The 18,361-nt window shown below is 38.4% G+C and overlaps 1 protein-coding gene across 2 annotated transcripts in view; it reads right to left on the reverse strand.

Annotated features, from left to right (window-relative positions):
- The window catches only part of nrd1a (nardilysin a (N-arginine dibasic convertase)), a 120,830-nt gene that overhangs the window by 14,886 nt on the left and 87,583 nt on the right, over positions 1 to 18,361 (reverse strand). For both annotated transcript variants that reach the window (XM_072574286.1, XM_072574287.1), the window contains exons 22-28: positions 15,657 to 15,822; positions 11,739 to 11,770; positions 10,204 to 10,342; positions 9,138 to 9,185; positions 5,462 to 5,514; positions 3,609 to 3,692; positions 1,998 to 2,088 (exon numbers count right to left, since the gene is read on the reverse strand). In XM_072574286.1, the coding sequence (XP_072430387.1) occupies positions 1,998 to 2,088; positions 3,609 to 3,692; positions 5,462 to 5,514; positions 9,138 to 9,185; positions 10,204 to 10,342; positions 11,739 to 11,770; positions 15,657 to 15,822 (613 nt within the window). The remainder of the gene's footprint in view (positions 1 to 1,997; positions 2,089 to 3,608; positions 3,693 to 5,461; positions 5,515 to 9,137; positions 9,186 to 10,203; positions 10,343 to 11,738; positions 11,771 to 15,656; positions 15,823 to 18,361) is intronic.

Below are 18,361 nucleotides of genomic sequence, written 5' to 3' on the forward strand. Positions count from 1 at the left end.
GATGAACCTTTACCATCAACTACTACCCTCTGTCTTCTTCCAGCCAGCCAATTCCTAATCCAAACCTCCAACTCACTCTCAATGTCATACCTCCGTATTTTTTGCAGTAGCCTACCATGGGGAACCTTATCAAACGCCTTACTAAAATCCATATACACCACATCTACCGCTTTCCCCTCGTCCACCTCCTTAGTCACCTTCTCAAAGAATTCAATAAGGTTTGTGAGGCACGACGTGCCCTTCACAAAACCATGCTGACTATCCTTGATCACATTATTCCTATCCAGATGTTCATAAATCCTATCCCTTACAATTCTCTCTAAGACTTTGCCCACAACAGAAGTGAGACTCACCGGCCTATAGTTACTAGGGTTATCCCTACTCCCCTTCTTGAACAAGGGAACCACATTTGCTATCCTCCAGTGTTCTGGCACTATTCCTGTAGACAACGAGGACATAAAAATCAAGGCCAATGGCTCTGCAATCTCCTCCCTTGCTTCCCAGAGAATCCTAGGATAAATGCCATCAGGCTCAGGAGACTTATCTATTTTCACCCTTTCCAGAATTTCCAACACGTCTTCCCTACATACCTCAAAGCCATCCATTCTACTTAATTGTGACTCAGTATTCACATCGGCAACAATGTTCTGTTCCTGAGTGAATACTGACGAAAAGTATTCATTCAGTGTCTCCCCAATCTCTTCAGCCTCCACACGCAACTTCCCACTACTATCCTTGACTGGACCTATTCCTACCCTAGTCATTCTTTTATTCCTGACATACCTATAGAAAGCCTTAGGATTTTCCCTAATCCTACCAACTAAGGACTTTTCATGTCCCCTCCTTGCTGCTCTTAGCTCTCTCTTCAGGTCCTTCCTTGGCTACCTTATAACTCTCAATCGCCCCAATTGAACCTTCATGCCTCATCATTACATAGGCCGCCCTCTTCCATTTAACAAGGGATTATGGCTCCCTCACATGACCCTTTCCTCCCTGTACAATCATCACAAACATTCCCATCTGACTTCATCACGGAAGGAACATTGCATCTAGATTAGAAATAGTATAATATTGTAGATATATTCACTGTAAATTTTCTGTAACCATTACAAACAATTATTCAAATTAAACCATGTTCAAATGCAGCAAGAAGACCTGGACAATGTCTAGGTTTGAACTGACAAGTGGCAAATAGCAACAACACCAAGCAAATGCCAGGCAATGACCATTTCCAACAACAGAAAATCCAACCATTGCCCTTTTATATTAAAAGGGTCTCACGAACGCTGAATCCCCCACTATCATGAATTTTTCACTGACTAGAAATGGAATTAGATTAGACATATAAATACTGTGGCTACAAAAGCAGGACAGTGCCTGAGTCTCGCAGCAAATAAGTCTCCTCTTGATTTTCCAAAGCCTGTTTACCATCTACAATGCACATGTAAGGAGTTGGATGCAATTCTCCCCAGCTATTTGGATTAATGCAGCTCCAAAAACAAACAAGACGCTTGACACCATCCACTATAAAGCAACCTGCTTGATTGGCATCACATCCACAAACATTCACTGCCTCTATAGTTGACACTCAGTAGCAGCATCTAGAGTACAATCTACCAAGCACATTCAATAATTCACCCAGGATTGCTTCTACAGCACCTTTAAAGCTCACAACCATCTACAAGGTCACGGCAGCAGATCCATGTGACACCAGCACCCCGACATGGAAATATATGGTCGTTCCTTCAGTGTTGCTGGTTCAAAATTCTGGAACTCCTTCCGTGATGGCATTATGGGTCTACCTAAAGTAAATGGACTGTAGCCATTCAAGTTGGTATCTCAGCACCACGTTCTCAAGGGCAACTGGAGATGGGCAATAAATGCTGGCCCAGCCAATGATGCCCACATTGCATGACTGAATTTTTTTAAAAAAGGCATAAAGAAAAGTGTTTTCAAAACTATACCGAATTCCTTCTAATATAGTTAATCTTCCTCACCTGAGAAGAGAAAGATTCTTGACTCATTGTTGCCAGCTTTGCCGAAAAGCTCTGAAGAAATTCTTCAATTTTGTTGTCCACTAATTCGGTGCTGTTTAAAATTTTAAATGCAATTAAAACATTAAAATTGCAAATCAGTATGATATTGGAAGTAGGATACTCTAAACAAAGATATAAGATGTTATTAAATTATGTAACAATTGAGAGTGGGAAAGACTGCGTTTCTATTAAATTAATATCAAATAAATGAATTAGCACAAGACGATATCAGAAAATATCTGAGTTCAACCAACATCAAGCACATTGCAAACAAGATTTGACACTCCATGCAATGTCACAAAGTGGAGGGCTCACACTTTTTTACTTTGGAATCAGGCTGGATCTTCAATTTAGATTGCCAATCTAAGCACTAAGTTTTCATTTACAAAGATATTAGAATGATGGATACTCTTTTGAAGTTAAGGTATAGATGCATTACTGAGCATTGTAAAATGGCATCGGAGTCTTTATTAGGCTATGTTCTACCTTAACTGGGACGTCATGCCACCAATCCTTGGTTATAATTTGTAGATATTCTTTATCCCTCAGCAATGATCGTTATCATCAAGCAAACATTTACTTCAAAGGCTGTCATCCCAAGAGATATCATGGATTGATTTTATCTACATTGTGATATTCTATTGTAACTTTGTACATAATTCCAGCTATATAACAATTGTACAAGAACCACTGAAAGAGTAATATTGGACGAGATGTGGGAACACATTACTTCTGCACACCTTAGAGGGGTTTAGGGTGATTATAGACAGGAAAAAATATCCATACAGTGACACAAATCCTCCCCAAAGTATCTTCTGGTTTGGTCATATTTCAAACAACAGCCATATTTCTGAATTCTGTTCATACTTACAAGAATGTAAAACTGAGTAAGAAAAATTAAATGCAGAAGCTAGAAGGAAATTTGATGACTGTGGTATTTAGGGCTTTGGCAGCCAGCTAAAAAAAAACTGGCGAGTGTCCCATGTTGCTTCATATAAGGAAAGCCTGCTGTATCTTATGCCAATCGGGCAGTTCCGAGGACACTGGCCCTTCTTTTGGAATTGTGTCCTTTAGGACACGGGTCCCACCAGCCAGGAGGTGCCTGCCAAAGGTAAGCAGCTCCTGTGTTTGGCAACACCACTGAGCAAGCTGTGGTTGCTGCCAAAATAGCAATCCAACAATCAACCGTGGATCTTGCATCCTGAACTTAATTTGGAAAGTGACAGGAATATGGTGAAGATCAGGTATACTAACCACACTGCCTAATTAAATGCCCTTCCACCTTTAATGTCGCTATCCCTGGCAGTACGAGATTCCTTCCAATAACGGGGCATAGAAGGTTAAAGATTAAAAAGCTCTTCTACTCTCTCCTAACTCAAAATTATGGGTTGTAGGAGGTGAGGGTGGGTTAGGGGTCGTGGTGGTAGTGATATTAAGTGGGGTGGGAGATATCATTTTATTTGATGCTATACCTTGAAAATCCTTGTGCTATAATTAATATTTAAGTCAATCTACTCCTGTAATCTCCAGTGATCCAATGCCTTATTCAAAACATAGATAAACAAGACTCACTTAAACTTTGATGCCTGAGTTTCCACTGTAACTGAAAATCCCAAGATTCCCGAGGTGTTTCGGCAGGAAGGATACACATGGTATCTGAAGTACAGAACATAAAATAAAATGAAGTAAGCCATTCTTAAACCAACAAAATGAGCAATTCATATATATTAATAAAGCTGCATACAGTCATTTCTCCTATAGTGCGATAGTTGTGTTCCTCTGTGACTCTGTGCTATATAAGAATCATGCAATACAAATAACACAGTATTGGCGATGCAAATGTGCTAAAGCCAATACACGTTTTAGAAGTTTGCGCTTCAGAAACAGCGTCCCCTATTCTTCAATTGCCTTACTGCAAATTTGCGTTGACAAGATGTGCATTATAGCAGGACAACTTGTACTTTAGTTATTTATAATCAAAAAGCGTGGTGATAGAAAAGCATAGCTGGTCAGGCAGCATCTGAGAAGCAATAGAATCAATGTTTCAAGCACAAGCTCTTCAGCAGGAATGCTCGACTCTCCTGCTCCTCAGATGCTGCCTGACCAGCTGTGCTTTTCCCGCAACACACTTTGACTCTGACCTCCAACATCTGCAGTCCTCACTTTCTTCTAGTTATTTGCAGTAGTGGTGAGAAATTTGATGTGATATATATTAAGTTTTTATCAGAACAAACAAGAGGCCAAAATTATGCAACCCATACAGCGTCATGTTAGTCTTGACTAAAATTGATTTAATAAGACAAAGGCAATTTTATGCAAGCATCTGAGATTTGCTTGAACCTGCATACCTATTAAGTCACTAACCTGGGCTAAGCAAGCCTTAGGAAAGATACAGAAGTGTTAGAAGCATCAGTAGCAGTTCAGAAAGATCCAAACAGACTGAAACATACTATCAAATTTTCTCAACATAGCAAGCATTGTGAAAATAGTTTGATAAATCATTAAGTCTTACAAACAAGTAAAGTGAACTAATACCTCCTGATTCTGCAGGAAGAATAAGGGCTTTAAAATTTTGTCCTGCTCTTAATCAACACAGTTATGTTTCTATACCAGTTCAATACTACTATACATTTTAAAAAGAATCTTTGTCAACAAAATAACTTTGTTGTACTTTGTTTCCTCTGTATTTTTATTCTTCATTCATGTTTTTCTCATTTACTGTTTATAACTAGCACAGGAATGTTGTACAACCAAAATAAACCATACATATTTAGCATTTACCATCAAATGTGAACTAGGACCCACATTCATAAAGGGTTATACAAGAGGATGATTTCTTAACACTATGGTGGGTGTTCCATTAACATTCCCCTCTTGTTCCTTCAAGCTGCAGTTGCACCATCCTACACATGTTTTTACTACTGTATTTTCAATGTTATGGGATCAAGAATTAAGTACATCATTTTCCACTCTAAACTGTAAAACAACTTACTGCTTTATTCAATTTAAACCCTGAGCTTGACATAATTTAACAAAAATGCTGTGGATGCTGGAGATTGAAATAAATACATAAAATACTATAGAAACTCAATAATGTCTGGCAGCATGTTCACAGAGACAAAGAGTTAACTTTGAACTCAACAAACAGTCATTTTGGACTATAAATACTACTTCTGTATCTCTCCGCAGATGCTCCTCCCAGACCTGCTAAAATTCTCTAGCACTTGCTGGTTTTATATTACTCAGCCATCAATTTTTTGATTTACATAATTTTTCATGTACTCTTTTCAATCTTCATGGCATCCCACAGTATAAGTGATCATTTTAAAGTACTTTATCAGTAAATTAGAAAACAATATTCTTGCTGGCAGTGATCATTATACAGTATACTGTAGATCATTAAGCATGAACAGAAAAATACCTACCCAAGTGTTTCTTTTGTCCTGAGAAAATCAAAACAAGGTTCTTCCATGTGCATCTGAAATTCAAGCAGAAAAATCTTAAGAAGAAATACTTTGCTTTCAATTAAATGGTTTTTACTAAATTCATTCATGGGATGACAGTAGGGCGGCATGGTGCTCAGTGGTCAGCACTGTTCCCTTACAGTGCCAAGCACACAGGTTCAATTCCAGCCACCGGTGACTGCCTTGGGAGAGTTTGCACATTCTCCCTGTGTTTGTGTGGGTTTCCTCCAGGTACTCTGGTTTCTTCCCAGTCTAAATATGTACAAGTTATGTGGACCGGCCATGCTAAATTGCCCATAGTGTCCAGAGATGTCTAGTCTAGATGTGTTAGCCATGACAAATGCAGGGTTACAGGGATGGGGTAGGGTGGGATGGATCTGGGTAGACTGCCCTTCAGAGAGTCACTATGGACTGATGGGCTGAATGGCCTGCTCCACACTGTAGGGAGACTATGATTCTGGGATGATGTAGGCCACACTGACTGGGCCAGTATTTATTGCTCATTCCTACCTTACCTCAAGAAGGTAGTGGTGAACTGATTTCTAGAAATGCTGCAGTCCATTTTATTAGGGAGGGAGCTACAGTAGTTTGACCCAACAACCCTTAAGGAATGGGATATATTTCTGAGCTAGAATGGTGAGTGGCTTAGAGGAGAACTTCCAGGTGGTGCTGTTTCCATGTATCTACTACCCTTGTCCTTCTAAGTGGTAGCGGTCATGGGTTTTGAATGTGTTGTTCTTGCAGCCATAGTATTTGTATGGCTAGTCCAGTTCAGTTTCGAGTTAATGGTCATCCTCAAAAGGTAAGCAGCATTTGGCAACACCACTGAGCAAGCTGTGACAGAATGCCATTGAATGTCAAGAGGTAATGGTTAGATTCTCTTGAGAGAGTTGATCATTGCCTGCCATGTGCATAGCATGAATGGCATTTGCCATTCATCAGGTCAAGCCTGGATATTGTCAAGGTCTTGCTGCATTTGGACATGGAGCACTTCATATCTGAGGAGTCACAAATGATGCTGAACTTTGTGCAATCATCAATGAATATCGTCATTTCTGACCTTATGATAGACAGAAGGTCACTGATGAAGCAACTGAAGATGGTTGAGCCTAGGACAGTACCTTGAGGAACTCCTGCAGAGACATCCTGGAACTGAGAAGACTGACCATTTTTGTGCCAGGTATGACTCCAATCACCTATTCCTGACTGACTTCTTTTGCACGCGCTGTTTGATGCCACACTAAGTCAAATGCTGTCTTGATATCAAGGGCAATTATTCTCGCAGTACCTTTGAAACTCAGCTCTCTTGTCCATGTTTTAACCATGTCTGTAATGAGGTCAGAGCTGAGTAATCCTCGTGAAACTCAAAACTGAGTGTAAGCAGGTTTTTGCTCGTCAATTATTGCTCAATAGTACCACTGATGATCCTTTCCATCATTTTACTGATGATAGTCAACATTTATTGGTGGATTGGATTTCTTTTGCTTTTTGTATATATTTCTACATTGCCAGTAGCTGCCAGTTCTAGTGCATTTCCCTCTTTACTTTGTATAATTCATTGTGATATAAAATGTATTTCATGGATGCAAATTTGGCTACATGTCAACATGAACTTAAGAGACTTTTGAAATGGAACTCATAGCAATTAGATACAGACTAAAAACAAAACTCCAAAGATTCTTTTTCTAATTTGGAGCAAACTAAGCTAATCCTAGATGGGATGCTAGAACAGACCGCAGTTATCTGTGTTAGGGAGGGAGGGCTGTAAATAAGATCAACTGTTTGCTATTCCTGATTGCTACCCAATGACACAAGATGGAAAGTGTAGACTGAAGGGGATGATAAGATCATTTCACAATGTGCAGGCTCACATGAGAACATGAATGGTGCTGAATATTATACAATCATTGATGAACATCTCCATTTCTGACATTATGATAAAAAAACTGCATTGAGCTGCTAATGCAATGAAACTGCACGTTATCATGAGGTATATAATTTATATTGTTTTTCTGGGAATAATTTTTTTTAATATTCACTAATGGGCCATAGACATTGCTGGCTGTCCGCAGTTGCTATTGAGAAGGTGGTGGTGAGCTGCCCTTTTAAACTGCTGCAGTTCACCTGCTCTAAGTTGACCCAAAATGCCATTAGGGAGACATTTTCCAGGATTTTGACCCAGTGACAGTGAAGGAACAGTGATATGTTTCTAAGGACGGTGAGTGGCTCAGAGGGCAACTTGCAGGTGGTGATATTCCCATGTACCTGCTGCCCTTGTCCTTCTAGATGGAAACAGTCACCACTCCACAGACAGTTGAAAGAACAGTGAACATTGGTTCAGCAAAGCAATGCCCTCTTCACCCAACACACGTTCTCGAAAGACATTACTGATTTGGTCTGCCATCCAAAATATCTTCTCCACAATTGATATGAAACCTAACCTTTTTCAACTGCTTCATCAATGACCTTCTCTCCGTCATAACGTCAGAAATGATATGAATCTTTGATAAATTTCTATAGTGCATCTTGTAGACAGTAAACATTGCTGCTACTAATCATCACTGGTGGAGGGAATGATGCCAAGTGTTCTGCTTTGTCTTGGATGGTGTCAAGCTTCTTGAGTGTCATTGGAGCTGCACCCATCCAGGCATGTGGGCAATATTGCATTATACAACTGACCTGTGACTTGTAAAGAGTGGACAGGCTTCAGGAAGTGCATTACTTGCCACAGTATTCCTAGCCTCTAACGGTTTTTGTAGCCACTGTGTTTATGTCATGAGTCCAGTTGAGTTTCTGGTCAATGGTAACCCCAAGGATGTTGATAGTGGTGTTTCAGTGATACTAATAACACAATGTCAATGTTTCAATTGTCTACAGAATGGTGAACAGATGACATGGAGTTTATACATATTCAGTTTTCCAAAAACTTTTGACAAAGTCCCAGAAGAGAAATTAATGATTAAAGTTATGGGTCAAGAAGCAGAAGTAAGTTATTGTACAGAAAACGGACTCAGAACAGGAAACGGAACATTTTCATGAAGTGCACTGCTCAGGTTGAAAATACTGTAATATTGGGTTACATTAACTTCAAAAGAAATTGTCCTTGCAAAGTAGACTGTGCTAAATAGGTTGCATTCATCCCAAGTTATCCTGAAAAGTTGGTAGCAAGGCCTTCTCATGAAACATTTTAATTGACAAGGGAGGAAGGAAATGTTCTGAAGAAGGTTCACTGGTTTCTCTCCGTAGATACTGCCAAATCTGCTGAGTTTCTCTAAAATATTCTATTTTGGTTTCAAATTGTGTTCGGACTTTATATATTCTTGAACTATTTTTGTACACACAAACAAATTGAGATGTTTGTATTGTATTTATATGACTAGTTTCAACAATGGTAAAATTCTATGGATATTACTGGAACAAAGGAGTAAGTTTATTTTCACAGTTATTATAATAGAAAACACAAAATTCTAAATAATTAAAATATGTAACTGAGCAGTTATTTAGAGATCATGGATTGTCTTGAAAAAGATCATCACTATGAGACAAACATTAATGTAGCATCAATCATTCTTTCAATAATTTGCCATATTTTAAAATGCTAATCTCGCACAGAAAAAGCTTAGTATAATTTACTTACAATAAGTAGTTCCATGAGAGCATAATCCTTTACCTTTCGAGGACCTGACTGAGAAGCAAGATTAAGGTTAACTGATGGTTTTTAAATTAAACTATTAATGATCTTATTAAGATAAGGAGCAGTCCTCTAAAATGAAAGGGCAAAGGCCCATATAATCAAGTGTGAAAGTTGGCACCTGTTTTTAATATTAATATAGTTACATTATACGTAGTTTTATCTGTTAATTAGATAAAATTTTATGCTTTTTAAAAAAATAGTACATGCATGAAACATTAATTAATTGTTTGAACAAGTTTCCATTTAGCAAAGATATAAACTTTCACGTTAAAATGAAGATCTCATTAAAAAATCCTCTAAAAATTTACTGTAGTAACAAAGAAATACAGGGACATATTGACAGAATATCATCATCAATAATGTGTTGCTCTGATGTTTTGAACAAAAGTGTGCGCGATTTGAGTATTAGTGCCACTCTTTCGGTAGATACAAAGATTTTTGATACTTAAAACGTTCTTGACTTTGCCACAATTATGATTGGAACATTGCTTGCGAGTGTACATGTGAATATTACAGCATAAAAGATGGTCCAATAAAATACTGAAATCAGATGCAGTTAACACTTCTCAATGGCAACGTGTTTGCTATGTCAGGCAGATTATATTAAAAGTTGCTGAGTAATGTTAGTTATGCTCTCAGAGGAAAAGCAAGGGACTTAGCATCAATTGTTGTTTATGACAGTTACATGGCAGGCACATTAACCACATGCAGGGCTTATCAGAGAGTTGAAATAACTAAAATAGAGCAAAAAAAAATTACTGGATGTAGGTTTGCTCGCTGAATTGGAAGGTTCATTTTCAGACATTTCATCACCATACTAGGCAACATCTTCAGTGAGTCTCCTGACGAAGCTTCATCCAGAGGCCCACTGAAGATGTTACCTAGTATGGTGATAAAATGTCTGAAAATGAACCTTCCAGCTCAGTGAGCAAACCTACATCCAGAACCTCAACTTGAGCTACAAATCTTCTCAAAACTTGCTTCCAATGAATTACTTTTAGTGACGCACCTGGTAATAAACAGTGACCTCCGAATTTGCGTCATGTTTGTTGAGAGAACTCACTTTACACACATGTGCTTTATTCGGTAGTTCCACTACTTTGAACTGGACAGGTACGGACTTCGCCAGTGGCTTACATTGCAGCTTCCTGTTACATAATTAATATATTTCTTATTCATGAACAGAAGCACATAATAAATATCTAAATTTAAAAATCCAGAATTGAGATAAAAATCCAGATAACAATTAGTAATACATAAATAAATCATTCCTAGTAAGCCAAGGCAAGTCAGTTTTAGAAAAGTGGCAACAAAGTTTTAGAAACAGTACTTAAAAAAGAAAAAAGATATTTAGAGACATTTGAGTTAATTAAGGAGAGTCAGCACAGATTAGTAAAAGACTGATCACTCTAAAACAATCTGACATGATTTTCATGGATTAACAGAAAACAATGACAAAGAGACTGCCAGTAACACAGACTATAAGAAAGCAAAACTTGAAAGAAAGTATTTAATAAAGTGACACACAAACATGTAGTTAACAAAATGTATTCATGCAATAGGAAGATCACTGTCAGCTTGAATAAAATATCAACTTAAGGACAGATAACAGCAAGTCATAGTAAATAGATTTTCAAAACAGTGATGCACACCATATTTACTAATGACTAGGATATTGAAATATACAGTAAAACTTTAAAAATTTACAATAATATCAAACTTGGAGATTTCACACAAACAGCATGGTGCCAATACATTGCAACATGACATAAACAGGATAAATGGGCAGACAAATGGCTGATGAAATTTAATGCAGAACTATGAACTGGTGCATTTTGTAGACGCAATATGTACTGAACCAGTTCTAAACAGCATGCAGGGCAGAAGAACCTAGGGATTCATATGCTTTGATTGTTAAAAATAGGAAATAGGAGCAGGAAGCCATTCAGCCTGTCGAGCCTGCTCTGCCAGTCAAACAAATCATAGCTGATCACCTACATCTACACTATTTCCCCACCATTCCCATATCCCATGATGGTATTCCTACATTAAAGATGGCAACACAAAATGAAAGTGTTCTGAGCAAGTCAAACGGACCTTGGGCTTCATAAATAAAGATTTTCACCATAGAAAACTAGGCAATTTATATTAAGTCTGTCTGAAATTCGGTTACTGCCCAAGTAGAATACTGTATCTAGTGCAGATCACCACACTTTAGGAAGACTACGAAAGTAACAGAAGTGCAAAAGAGATTGATCTAAATGGTTTCAAGGATGAGGAAACTAAGCTACAGTGCCAGGCTAGAGAAGCTAGGGTTGTTCTCCTTGAAACAAAAGAAGGTCAAGGGGATGTCTAATAGAAGTGTATAAGATTAGAAGGTAGACAAAAGCATACCTCTTCCTGGTACAAGGATAGATAATGGATATAGATTTTTTTTTTAAACAGAATATTGTGCTATTCATTGGAATAATGCACCAAAGAATCAGTATGAATCTAGGCTTTATAGACTAAATGTTTAAAATACCACAAAAATAAAATACTTACTGTACAATATAGTTTAGAAATTCAATAGACTCCTTGGGAGAGGAAAAAAAACTGTTAGTTTCATATAAAAAAATCATGTTATTTATCTAAAAGTTAAAAACATCATTTGATTAAAGTGAATGAAGCAAATTCAATGTGTATACAGAGTACTAGTGTTTATATATTAAATATCTTCTGCCAGAATGGGTTTTAATTGGGGTTAAATGTGAGTGATGATTTTCATCTCCGTGATATATAAAAAATATATGTACATCAATACTTGCAATTTCCTATACAATAATATTAGAAAACAACTGCATTATGGCCTCATTTGCCTTCAATCAGCCAAGTACTAATGGCACTGGCAATAATCTGGGGTTAGATCACATGCCGACATTTTAATAATTTTAAGATTTTAAGAAGAACTTTAAAAGAGTGTGGTGGAACAACATCAGAGAAGATTAAGGGAATTCTATGGCATGGGACTCCGGTAGCAATGATATGGCCGCCAAAAGAAGTCAGAAGAGATAGGAGAAATATACAAGCAGTTAAAGTGAGAGAATGGTGAACTCTCAAGGAGATGGAAGTTTATAGCGTTGAAGAAATTAAAGATAGAAGATGCCAAGTCATCGGAGGATTTAAACACTGGAAAATGTTACAAATGAGACATCAGTTTGGGTGATCATTCGCACCTGCATAAAATCTAGGACTACAGCACAGTCCTAGTGAGTAGTCCTAGTCTTCTCCTTAATGAGAAGAACTTTATGGCCAAGATAGAAAAGCAATGCACGAATGAAAGCCAAAAGATATCAGAGAGGTGAGTAAGGGTTTCAGCAGCAGATATGAAATGGGGGGTGGACATGAGTGACATTACAAAGATGAAAAAAGGCAGTCAAGTTCACAAAAGGTGCAGTATTAGTGAGCATTTTAATTCAGAAACTTATAATAATGGTATGGATTTAGTGTGAGGACTAAACTAATCCAATTTTTTTGCTGAATGAAGTTGCTCCTCATTCAAACCTTTAAGTCGACTAAGCAGTCTTGACAACAAAGAAGCAGCAGGAGATGAGAAACACAGTTATATATCGTCAAAGCCTTTCATCAAGGGCTTATGCCTGAAACGTCGATTCTCCTGCTCGTTGGATGCTGTTTGACTGGCTGTACTTTTCCAGTACCACACACTCGGCTCTAATCTCCAGCATCTGCAGTTTCTCACTTTCTCCTAGTTATGAAGAGTCAGCACAGCAAACTTTGTTTTAACCAACACATTATGAACCAGCACTCAAGATAAATTGGCAAGTATTATATAATGCAATACTGGAAATTTACCGCATTATCATGATCTCTGTCATGTCTGAGTGGATAGTTGAGGGTGCAGGTGAGAAGGCTCTCTGCTGGTAAGCTTAACTTAAGGCAAAGTTGCATTACTATTTAAATGATTTATGCTGTAAATAAAGTATAGCAGTGAGGTGTACACCCTATGTATTACATTTCGATTATTCAGTGTGAGTTTTTATGTTACGCATACCTCTTGATCAACTGACATACTCCTGGTCCCATAGCTGCCGGTTAATAAAACATTTACTGTATATAGGTGGAAGCCTACTCAATGCCAATGGAGATGAGGAAGAGAATAAGAATCGTGATGGTGTTCAGGAGAAGAAAAGTCATCAATAACAGAGAACAGGTGGAAAATAAAGGACATGCATATCAAGAGTAATAAACCCTCAGTAAAAACAGTTCAATAAAAGACCCACACCATCAACATTACAAATTTCACAATAACATGATAATGGTACCAAACAGCATTACTAACAACATTTACCCACATAATAGTGACTCTATTTGAGAAATAATTTATTGATTTGAAAGCACATTTGTACATTCAGGGGAATATAATAAATGCTACGTAAATAGAAATGTTTCTTTTCCTCTCAACTCAATCAATACATTACTATGCTTTTAACTTGTTTTGTCATTTTTCCATCTCTTCCTTTCAGGAAAGGATCAACTCCAAGGGCAGCACGGTGGCTCAGTGGTTAGCACTGCTGCCTCACACAATGCCAGGGACCTGGGGTCAATTACAGCCTCGGGTGACTATCTCTGTGGAGTTTGCACATTCTTCCCATGTTATGTGGGTTTCCTCTGGTGTTCCAGTTTCCTCCCACAGTCCAAAAATGTACAGGTTAGGTGAATTGGCCATGCTAAATTTCCCTTAGTGTTCAGGGATGTGCAAGTTAGATGCATTAGTCAGGGGTAAATGTCGGATGGTAGGGGAATGGATTTGGGTTGGTTACTCTTCGGAGGGTCAGTGTGGACTTGTTGGGCCAAAGGGCCTGTTTCCACATTGTAGGAATTCTATGATCCTCCTGGACTAGCACTACGCGGATGATATCCTGCAGTTTCACATCCAAGTGGTAATCTTCACCTTCGCGCCTACAGGCAAATGTTAACAGAATATGTAATAACCAAGTTCAATCTTGTCCTAACCAATAATTATGTATGAACATTTTCCAGGAGCATTCAAGGGCAGGACCTCATGACTGTTCATACCCACTTCTACCAAGGGAATACAACCAGATTTTAGTATTTTGTGGTCACCCTAGCTGCGATTAGCTAAGTCTCTACAGTTAGAAATTCATGAGATAGGGAAAAAAGGTGATTAGGGAGGTGGCAAAGCCTTTAAACTGGTAAGATAAGGGAAGGAGCTACAAAAATCTCATGTTGTGCATAACCGAAATACAGACATTATGCAAAAGAATGGTGAAAAATGTAGCTCAGTAAGCCTTAAAAAAATGATTGTATCAGTAGACTCTGTAAGTAACACAATGGATAGCATTCTTGGGAGCCAAGAATGAGAACCCTGAAGGTTGCGTTGCCAAATCAATGGCAACATAAGAAATATTTGATGACGATTGGAAAGGAGATAAGTTCAGCTGTCAAGGCCCAGACTACAATAAACAATGTAGATTGGAACAACATAGTAGGAACAAGGAGAAGGCACTGCTGAAAGAATATCAGGAGTTAGGCTTCAATTGAAAAATAGAGCCTTGAGAGTAATCATCTCTAACTGTTATCAATCTTTAATTGTAATCTGAACCACATGTGAAGTGGCACAAAAGCAGACAATTAACATGTTGCTGAAGAGCTAGCATGGAAAAGAAGGGTTCATCAATATGGGACGTTAGCACTAGTTCTAAGACAAGAAAGCCTGTACTGATGAGAGAGGAAAATGATGAAATGGTGAAGGCTTTAAACTAATAAAATTGGGGCAGGGATCTACAAAAAACTAAAAGCAACTTAATGTAAACAACGGAGGAGAACTTAGGAAAGAATAAAGCAAGAGAAGATATCGATGGCAAGGGAATTAATATAGACACTGAAATAGAGAGGCAATCCTATTAAAAATGACATAAGAGATGTGTATGGCAATGGACACAGTACATATAATAAAAAAGGGAAGCTGGAGGAAAGCATGCATTCGAGGAATCAAGCAGTAGGGATTACTGAGACATGACTACAGAAAATAAGATGAGGAATTACAAATCACATCAAAAAAAATTACAAAAGATGGGGAGGAAAGGGAAGGTGGGATAACTACGTATTCAAGATAACAATGGTTGCTGTAAAAAATGACAGATCTCAGCAAGGCAAAAATAAAAATCTATAAATGATAACATTAATAGATATTGATCCATCATGCACCCCAATAAAAATAGTGTGAATGAACCAAATAGCGGAAGGAGGTGGAGGAAGAACTATATCTATAAATTGGGAACACAGTATAAATGCAGAATAATACTCCTGCTCAGGTGAGTGACCTGTTCTGTACCATATTATATGATTTAGAGAATGGAAATAAGTCTTCATCTGCAAAATTAATACCCTATTATAAAAGCTTCCTGGCTGGTGAACAACATCACAATATAAAACATTTACTTTGCTTGTGAAATTTCCTTGCACTAATCCTTCCACAAAAAGATGAGATTTGAAGTTCTTCACAAATGACATCAGTGCCTCAATTGTAATTCCACCTTTCATCAAAGTTTGATGTTTCTGTATCAAAGACCACCGTCCATGTTCTAGAATTGATAGGCGCACATCTCTGCAAAAAGGCAACACAACAGAAATTATATTTATCAGTTTGGATCCAAGACAGTTGATGAGACAGAAAATCAAGACAACTTCACTGTAGACAAATATTTTTCATCTGCTTGTTCGAGCAGCTCCTTCCACCCAGTGTTGAAGGTATCCCTAATTTTTAAATCATCCTGTTCAGATTCAAGTTTGGGACAGGATAATCTTGAAGCCAGGTTTTTTTAATCCCAGAGGCAAGAACACTACCACTGCTCCACAAAAGCCCTCCACCACTATATTTTCTAAACACTCTGTCCATAGCTGTCATGACATTTCTGGAACAGATGTATTGAAACTGGGCCTCCTGGTTCAGAGGTAAGGACTCTACCACTGCACCACAAGATGCTCTACCCTCCATATATATAGGTTTTCTAATCAACCTGTTCAGAGACTTCATTTCACATCTCTGGAGCAGATGTGGACTTACAGCCAGGGCTCCTGGCCCAGAGATAGGGACATAAAAACAACAGCACAACAGCCCACAAAATGTACTTACAACTAACTAGTTCAGACATACCTTCCGATCAGGTGGAATTAAATTCAAGTCTTCTGGCTCAAAAAGGTAAGGACACTAGCACAAGGACTCTCCAGAACTTGCTCACTGGATGGAGATAACAAAGCCTCCGAATGCAAATTATGCGGACAATTCACAGTGGTAGTATCCAAACCTATGACTCTAAAGGGACTGAAACCTGAATCCAAAGCCATAGACTGCTCTGTGAAACCATTTAAATTAGACATTTTCAATCAGTCAATCTATTCAGACATGTTCCAACACACATCCAGAAGAGAGGAGACTTGAATCCTAGTTTTTCTGGCTCAGTACTCAGAGGTAGGGACACTACCACTGTGTGACAAGAACCATTATGATATTAATCGATATTTTCCTTATTAACCTGCTCAGAAATGTTAGATATTTCTTAAGCAATTTGTTCAGAGATGTTATTACACACCTGTGGAGCAAGAGGGACTTGAACTTAGGCTTCTTTGTGCAAAGGTAGGGACTTTACCACTGCGCCTCAAGAGCCCCTAACTTAAGAGATGCTAGATATTTTTCTAATCAACCTGTTCAGAGCAGGTGGAACTTGAAAACGAAGGACTGCAAGAAACGGGGTAATTTGCTATAAGCGTCTAAGGAAATAAGAGAAGCTATCAAATTGAAATAAAAGCCATACAAAGTGGTCAAAAACAACATGAAACTAGAAGATGGGGAAAACTTTAAAGGTGAACAGAAAGCCACGAAGAGCTATAAAAAAGTAAGATAGAACATGAGAAGAAACCAACACATAATATAATGATAGATAGCAAAAGTTTCTATAAATACATAAAATGAAAAAAAAAGAGTGGCTAAAGTAAATGCTGGTAAATGAGAACGAGCATTTAGTTATGGGGCATGATGAAATAGATGAGGCATTGAACAGATAATTTGTATCAGTCTTCACAGTGGAGGATACTCATAACATCGAGGAACAGTGTGGTGCTGGACAGCACAACTGGTCAGGCAGCATCCAAGGAGTAGGAGAGTTGACATTTCAGGCAGAAGCCCTTTGTCAGGAATGTGGGCTTATGCTCCTCTGCTCCTGTTAGTCAACCAATCTTCTATCCATGTTAGTACTTTACCCCTAACGCCTGCTCCTGCTCCTTTGATTCTGCCTGACCGGCTGTGCTTTTCCAGCACCACACTCTTTGACTTTGATCTCAGCATCTGCAGTCCTCACTTTCTCCCGACACTAATAACATGCCAGTAATTGACAAAGAGACAAAGGTAGGTGAGGACCTGGAAATAATCATTATTACAGAACAGCTAGTGTTGGACAAGCTAATGGAGCTAAGGATAGATAGGTCTCCTGGTCCTGATGAAATGTATCCCAGGATACTAAAGAGATGGGGGGAGAAATAGCAGGTGCACTGGTGGTAATTTTCTAAAATTCGCTGGACTCTGGGGCAGTCCAAGCAGTTTGGAAAACAGCTAATGTGATGCCACTGTTTAAAAAGGGAGGTAGACAAGAGATGGGGAATTGTACACCAGGTAGTTTAACCTCTAGTGGAAGATGCTTGAATCTATTATCAAGGAAGAACTAGCACTGCATCAAAATAGGAACTGTCCCATTGGGGAGATGCAGCATTGGTTCATGAAGGGCAGGTCATACTTAACAAATCTTTTGGAATTCTATGAAGACATTTCAAGAAGGTGGACAACAGGGACCCAGTAGATGTGGTGTACCAAGATTTCCAAAAGGCCTTCAACAAGGTGCCGCACAGAAGCTGCTGCATAAGATAAGATAAGGATGCATGGCGTTAGGGATAAAGTATTAGCATGGATAGAAGATTGATTGACTAACAGGAAACAAAGAGTGGGGATAAATGAGTGCTATTCTGCCTGGCAATCAGTGACTAGTGGTGTGCCTCAGGGATCAGTGTTGGGACTGCAATTATTTACAATTTATATGGATGATTTAGAGTTGGGGACCATGTATAGGGTGTCAAAGTTTGCAGATGACATTAAG

The sequence above is a fragment of the Chiloscyllium punctatum genome, chromosome 7 (assembly GCF_047496795.1).
Source record: "Chiloscyllium punctatum isolate Juve2018m chromosome 7, sChiPun1.3, whole genome shotgun sequence".
In the NCBI taxonomy this organism is placed as follows: domain Eukaryota; kingdom Metazoa; phylum Chordata; class Chondrichthyes; order Orectolobiformes; family Hemiscylliidae; genus Chiloscyllium; species Chiloscyllium punctatum.